This window comes from Pongo abelii, chromosome 7, assembly GCF_028885655.2.
Source record: "Pongo abelii isolate AG06213 chromosome 7, NHGRI_mPonAbe1-v2.0_pri, whole genome shotgun sequence".
Taxonomy (NCBI): domain Eukaryota; kingdom Metazoa; phylum Chordata; class Mammalia; order Primates; family Hominidae; genus Pongo; species Pongo abelii.
The window spans coordinates 118,621,382-118,629,093 of record NC_071992.2 but is presented as its reverse complement, the minus strand read 5'-3'; the positions used below and the strand labels follow the sequence as shown (position 1 = coordinate 118,629,093).

At 48.7% G+C, this 7,712-nt stretch overlaps 1 protein-coding gene across 2 annotated transcripts; it reads left to right on the top strand.

Annotated features, from left to right (window-relative positions):
* The first annotated feature begins 417 nt into the window (after nt 1–417).
* On the top strand, nt 418–7,385 carry KLF10 (KLF transcription factor 10). 2 transcript variants are annotated; one of them, NM_001133556.1, is given in 4 exon segments: nt 418–589; nt 3,777–4,010; nt 4,114–5,026; nt 5,778–7,385. In NM_001133556.1, coding segments are annotated over 3 exon segments (1,398 nt in total). In that variant the 5' UTR covers nt 418–589; nt 3,777–3,785; the 3' UTR covers nt 6,038–7,385.
* The last annotated feature ends 327 nt before the right edge of the window (nt 7,386–7,712 follow it).

Here is a 7,712-nt window from a genome sequence, read left to right as displayed (position 1 = left end):
AGAGGACGGGGCGGAGCGGGCATCCCTCCCCACCCCCCACGTGGGGCTGGCCCTCCGCAGTGCCTGGGCGCGCTGCCGTCGCCGCGCCTCCCCGGCCGCGGCGCCGCCTCTCTAGGCAGGGGCGGGGGACGAGGGGCAAGGAGTGGGCGAGGAGTGGGCGAGGGGCGGGGGGCGTCACTCAATCAGGTGGCCTCTGGAGTTCCCCGGGGCAGGGCCGAGGGAACACGCTGCCGGAGATTGTGTACACGCTCCACTGACACCAGCTTCACGCTGCCGGGCAGTCGCTGATCACGCGTGGCCCCGCGAGCCCATTGGCCGGCGCCTCACACACCTTTGCCGTTGATTGGCCGGCCTCAGGCTCCGCCCCCGTCCCCGCCCGCGGCGCGAGGCAGGCTGAGCGGCTACCTGAATGGGGAGGGGGCAGACGGCGCTGAGCGCGGCGGCGGCGGGAGCGGCGTCGAGTGTCTCTCCGGGCGCCCGTCTGTGGCCAAGCAGCCAGCAGCCAGCAGCCGAGCAGCCAGTCAGCTTGCGGCCGGCGGCCAAGCAGCCAACCATGCTCAACTTCGGTGCCTCTCTCCAGCAGACTGCGGTAAGTCATTTGGGGATGCCCCTGTGCTTCCTCGCCTGGTCTTGTCTGGGGGGCCAAAGGGGGCGCGAACCCCGAGCCCCTGACATCAGCCATGCCTGAGAATCGGGGCTGCAGCGGAGTCGTGGGGAAGGAAAGGGCTTCCTGCCTGCAGACTATGGGCATTAGTGAGGGCGTGTGTGTTGGGGAGGGGGTCGAACCAGGGGGCTGGGATCTTGAGACGGGGACAGGGGTCTTTGCTCTACATGTACTGAGGAGGGGAAGGGACAACTCCGCATGGAGATCCGAGAGGGCTGGTGAGGAGGAAGATGACGAGCGGGGGAGGAGTGGGGAGGGGGCCGTTGCCCTGCAGCGAGGTTGGGGTACGGTGTGGAATGGGAGTCGCGGGAGGGACAAGGAGGCTACCCTCACCTGGCACAGAGGAGAGATGCCCGGTCTGGCTCAGGACCGCGAGCCAAGGGAGGAGGGGGCTGCTCGCAAGCACTCGGGAGGCTGGGTGTCCACAGGAGAGGCGAGTGGGCTACCCATCCTGGGGGTCTGAACCCACGCTTGGAAGACGGGGGCTGCTCAGCAGATAGCTCGGGGCTGGGGCAAGGGGCGCCTGTCGTCGGCGCGGGGGGATGACACGAGGGCCCGCCGACCGCCCTGGGGGACGAGTTGCTCCCCCAGACGTCTGGAGGGGGACTCTTACCCCAGGGGCAGGCGGCCGCCTTCTGACGACTCCTTGGAAGAGGCGGGGAGCCGCCTCTGGGGCGGGAGGGTGGGAAGCGGGACCCAGCAGCTGGGGCGGGAAGGTGGGCGGGGGGAGCTGGGCCGCGAGACGCGGGGGCCGCGCGTCTGGAGCCGGGGCCTGTGGGGGCTGCACGTCTGGGAACCCGTGGAGACGCGCGGCGGGAGGGGCCTGGAGCTGCCGGAAGCCACGGGGAGGGGGCGCCGCGTCTGCAGGAGAGACGGGGTGGTCTAAGGTCCCGTAGGCCGCGTGGGCGGGAAGTGCCGAGGGCTCGGCCGGGTTCCCGGGGGCTGCCGGCGGGAGGAGGGCGGCGGCCGGGTTTCCGCGGGGACCTGGCTCCTCCTCCCGCATCTGAGGCGGAGGCCGGGGGTGGGCCGGGAGCGGGTGCGCCCGGGGAGCTTCTCGTCCCCGAGTGACCCAGCCCCGGCCTCCGCCAGGGGCGGGAGCGAGGCCCGGCCCCGCTGTCGGTTCCTAAGGGAACGGCGGCTCGCGGGGAGCTGGAAGGGGCGGGCGCCTCCCGGAGCCTGGCTCCCGCAGCCCCGCCCCTCCCCGCGGGCCCGGCGCGCACGGCCGGGCGGTTGGCGGCGGCGCCCGCGGCCCCTCCCCCGGATCGGGCGCGGGCGGGGGCCTGCAGGCTCAGGAAGTAGGGGAAAGGTGACCGCGCGGCAATTCCCAGTTCACGTTTCCTGCGCCTCCCGGAGCAGCCGCTGATCACGCTTTGTTCACATGCCTCGCCCCCTCCTCGCCCACGCCCCCGCCCCGGGCCGCACAGCCAATCCGGGCTCGGGCCGCCGAGCCGACCGGCCAATGGCGGGGGCAGGGGCGCGGAGACGTGCGAGCGGCGAGGAATGTTCCCAGTGACTCACCCGCGAGCCTCATTGAGGTTAGGGCGGTCCCATCCGTCGGTCCCCGCCAACTAGGATCTCCCCCGCCGTCCGCCCCCGCCCCTCGTCTGCCTCCCCCGCCCGCGCTTCCGCCCGCGCTTCCCTTTCCTGCGTCGCGCCCCACTCCCTTTCCTCCCCTCCCTGTTTCCCTTCCTGTCCTTCCCAGCTCACGCTCTCTTTCCCTGCCGCCTGCCTTTCTTTTTTCCTTTCTTTGCATTGGCGTCTTGGGGCTGTTACACACACGCGCGCTGTCCATTGCAGCTTACATAAAGGCGGGCGCGATTATGCAATTGCATCGTTAGCGATATTTCAAGAGCAATGGCTCGTTTTCTTAGGATTTCAACACGAAGGCATCATGCATTTTTGAAAAACTAGTGTTGAGAATAATACCTTGCAACGTAAAGAATGCTTTTTGGTATTTTTACACAATCTCTACTTTGACCAAACGAGTCTGGACAGTTTTTTTTTTTTAATGGAAAATAGGAGAAATGGTGAGTAGTACCATCTTTTTTAGCGTAGTTCAAAGAACTTTACTATAAAACATTAGGTAGGAGTTCTGCAAATAAGTGCAAAACGTGTGCTGTTATTTTGTCATCAAGCAGTTCTTTAAGGAATTAAAATAGATTCTACTTTGATTATGCTGACTTTTTAAAGTCGGTTTTTGCAAATTCCAAGTAGAATATTAAATTTTTTGATTATCCAGTTTTTAGTAATATTGCATTAGCTATGTTGTAGTTATGTATGGCAAACCATTGTGTGAAATAGATTCAGTAAAAGGGAGCACAAATATGAAGAGGTTGCAAGTTAATTAAAATAAACATTAGAATTTTTTTCTATGTATTTCACTTGATTTTTCTTTACCAGAATCAAGTAATCAAATAATTTTAGATCTTAAATAATGCAATTTTAACTTGAAAGCTACCCTGAGGATCCCTTATCTTTTGATTTTTATCCCAAAGTGCAAAGTGACTTTCCAAAGGTCAGACCCATAACAACAGGCCAGAGCTCTAATACATTTTGTCTTTAGTAGAAGGTTTTGGCTACTTTTTTTTCTATCAGCAATTTGTATCTCAAAAGACCTCATACCATACCTGTAATAGTTAAGAAGATAAATTTTCGCAGCACTCTTTCTTAGTTATTTTGTCCGACTCCAGTTGCAGGTAGCTACTCTGGAAAGTCTATATAAAACACTTTTTTTCTTCTTAGCCAAATACTTCTCCTTTTGGATCACAAATGCATTGATAATTTTAGTCTTAGTTCCCTTAATGGTAGTAGGTGTGCCTCTCTCCCATGAACAGATATCTCTATATCAGTGTTAAGGTCTACATGTTAAGAGAAAGAATGAGGAAGATTTTATTGCCACTACTGTGAGGTTTGGGTTACCTACCTAACAAGTGTAGCTGAACTTCCTTAGTATCATAGTAAGTGTGAGAGGAAAATTATTTCTGATTTTAATTTGGAAAGTTGTGTGAGTTGTAAAAAAAAAAAAAAAAAAAAAAGAATATTTGCTCATTTTTCTGTGTGTCATTTGGATGACAAAAAATATGCTTATAAGCTTTCCTCTTTTTTTTTATAGGAGGAAAGAATGGAAATGATTTCTGAAAGGCCAAAAGAGAGTATGTATTCCTGGAACAAAACTGCAGAGAAAAGTGATTTTGAAGCTGTAGAAGCACTTATGTCAATGAGCTGCAGTTGGAAGTCTGATTTTAAGAAATACGTTGAAAACAGACCTGTTACACCAGTATCTGATTTGTCAGAGGAAGAGAATCTGCTTCCGGGAACACCTGATTTTCATACAGTCCCAGCATTTGTAAGTATTATTGTTTTTAAGATAGACGTAAATTATATAATTTCTTAAAATTTATATAATAAACTGTAGATTTCTCATGCTTATATATTTCCCTTTTCTTTAGTGTTTGACTCCACCTTACAGTCCTTCTGACTTTGAACCCTCTCAAGTGTCAAATCTGATGGCACCAGCGCCATCTACTGTACACTTCAAGTCACTCTCAGATACTGCCAAACCTCACATTGCTGCACCTTTCAAAGAGGAAGAAAAGAGCCCAGTATCTGCCCCCAAACTCCCCAAAGCTCAGGCAACAAGTGTGATTCGTCATACAGCTGATGCCCAGCTGTGTAACCACCAGTCCTGCCCAGTGAAAGCAGCCAGCATCCTCAACTATCAGGACAATTCTTTTAGAAGAAGAACCCACCTAAATATTGAGGCTGCAAGAAAGAACATACCATGTGCCGCTGTGTCACCAAACAGATCCAAATGTGAGAGAAACACAGTGGCAGATGTTGATGAGAAAGCAAGTGCTGCACTTTATGACTTTTCCATGCCTTCCTCAGAGACGGTCATCTGCAGGTCTCAGCCAGCCCCTGTGTCCCCACAACAGAAGTCAGTGTTGGTCTCTCCACCTGCAGTATCTGCAGGGGGAGTGCAACCTATGCCGGTCATCTGCCAGATGGTTCCCCTTCCTGCCAACAACCCTGTTGTGACAACAGTCGTTCCCAGCACTCCTCCCAGCCAGCCACCAGCCGTTTGCCCCCCTGTTGTGTTCATGGGCACACAAGTCCCCAAAGGCGCTGTCATGTTTGTGGTACCCCAGCCTGTTGTGCAGAGTTCAAAGCCTCCGGTGGTGAGCCCGAATGGCACCAGACTCTCTCCCATTGCCCCTGCTCCTGGGTTTTCCCCTTCAGCAGCAAAAGTCACTCCTCAGATTGATTCATCAAGGATAAGGAGTCACATCTGTAGCCACCCAGGATGTGGCAAGACATACTTTAAAAGTTCCCATCTGAAGGCCCACACGAGGACGCACACAGGTACCAGCCACTTCTTACTTATGTCTTTAGTGTTTAAATGAAGAGGTTTTGGCTGTGATCACACATTTAAACCCAGGATGATAAGGAATAACTTGCCTTAGCTAGTTTAGAGGATGGTATTTACCAGTGCAAGGTCCTCCAAAAGGCTTTATTGGAGGCCAGTCATAAGTGCCATAATCCTTGCACTTTAGTAGACCAAGGTGGGAGGACTGTTTGAGCATAGGAGTTCAAAACCAGCCTGTGCAACATACTGAGACCTCATCTCTACAAATAATTTAAAAATAAATAAGTATGTAAATACTTTATTGTTTCAGTCTCTCAAATGATGATTCTGTAGATGTCTGAGTAGTTACTTTAATAAGGTATCTTTAAAGCCTTTGAATCATAGTTGAAGTCAGGAAGTCTTTTCATATTTGGCTTTTTTTAAGGGATAAAAAAAAACTGCTCTGTTGCCCGAACTGGTCTCAAACTTCTGGGCTCAAGCTATCCTCCTGCCCCAGCCTTCTGAGTAGTTGGGACTACAGGTGCCTACTACCCCACCCGGCTACCTTATTTCATGAGGGGAAGACTTTTGTAAATGTGATCGAGTGACAAGTTGAAATTGGAGCAATACATATCTCATATTCATTTGACAGTTTGATTTATTAGCTTTTATTATTTAAAATGTATCTTCTCATATACTTTTAGATAGAATTGAACATATAATTTACAGCAATCTTATGCATAACAATGATTTCTGTCTTTGTTTTAGGAGAAAAGCCTTTCAGCTGTAGCTGGAAAGGTTGTGAAAGGAGGTTTGCCCGTTCTGATGAACTGTCCAGACACAGGCGAACCCACACGGGTGAGAAGAAATTTGCGTGCCCCATGTGTGACCGGCGGTTCATGAGGAGTGACCATTTGACCAAGCATGCCCGGCGCCATCTATCAGCCAAGAAGCTACCAAACTGGCAGATGGAAGTGAGCAAGTTAAATGACATTGCTCTACCTCCAACCCCTGCTCCCACACAGTGACAGACCGGAAAGTGAAGAGTCAGAACTAACTTTGGTCTCAGCGGGAGCCAGTGGTGATGTAAAAATGCTTCCACTGCAAGTCTGTGGCCCCACAACGTGGGCTTAAAGCAGAGGCCCCACAGCCTGGCGCGAAGGCCCCGCCTGGGTTAGGTGACTAAAAGGGCTTCGGCCACAGGCAGGTCACAGAAAGGCAGGTTTCATTTCTTATCACATAAGAGAGATGAGAAAGCTTTTATTCCTTTGAATATTTTTTGAAGGTTTCAGATGAGGTCAACACAGGTAGCACAGATTTTGAATCTGTGTGCATATTTGTTACTTCACTTTTGCTGTTTATACTTGAGACCAATTTTTCAATGTGATTCTTCTAAAGCACTGGTTTCAAGAATATGGAGGCTGGAAGGAAATAAACATTACGGTACAGACATGGAGATGTAAAATCAGTTTGTAGTATTACGAATATTGTCATCTTTTTCTAGAGTTATCTTCTTTATTATTCCTAGTCTTTCCAGTCAACATCGTGGATGTAGTGATTAAATATATCTAGAACTATCATTTTTACACTATTGTGAATATTTGGAATTAAACGACTGTATATTGCTAAGAGGGCCCAAAGAATTGGAATCCTCCTTAATTTAATTGCTTTGAAGCATAGCTACAATTTGTTTTTGCATTTTTGTTTTGAAAGTTTAACAAATGACTGTATCTAGGCATTTCATTATGCTTTGAACTTTAGTTTGCCTGCAGTTTCTTGTGTAGATTTGAAAATTGTATACCAATGTGTTTTCTGTAGACTCTAAGATACACTGCACTTTGTTTAGAAAAAAAAATCAGAAGATGAAATATATATTGTAAAGAAGGGATATTAAGAATCTTAGATAACTTCTTGAAAAAGATGGCTTATGTCATCAGTAAAGTACCTTTATGTTATGAGGATATAATGTGTGCTTTATTGAATTAGAACATTAGTGACCATTATTCACAGGTGGACAAATGTTGTCCTGTTAATTTATAGGAGTTTTTTTGGGGATGTGGAGGTAGTTGGGTAGAAAAATTATTATTAGAACATTCACTTTTGTTAACAGTATTTCTCTTTTATTCTGTTATATAGTGGATGATATACACAGTGGCAAAACAAAAGTAAATTGCTTAAAATATATAGTGAAAAATGTCACTATATCTTCCCATTTAACATTGTTTTTGTATATTGGGTGTAGATTTCTGACATCAAAACTTGGACCCTTGGAAAACAAAAGTTTTAATTTAAAAAAATCCTTGTGACTTACAATTTGCACAATATTTCTTTTGTTGTACTTTATATCTTGTTTACAATAAAGAATTTCCTTTGGTATATAGAATGGTTATTGCATTTCTTAAAAACCATTCTCAACTCTCACCTTGACATTCATCACTTATATTATCCAAGGACTTAGTGTCTGAATTTCTGTAAGGGTATCATTCAAATTTAGAACTGTAGGAGTATGTCTTTAACATGAATCCATTTAGAGAGTACACAAAGTGAGGCCAAATATCTATTTGGTGAGGTAATATGTGAACCAGCCAGTTCTAAGAAAACACATTTAATTTTTAAACATTGTTTTTTATTTTTCAAGACACAGTTTCACTCTGTCACGCAGGCTGGAGTGCAGTGGCATGATCTCAGCTCACTAAAACCTCC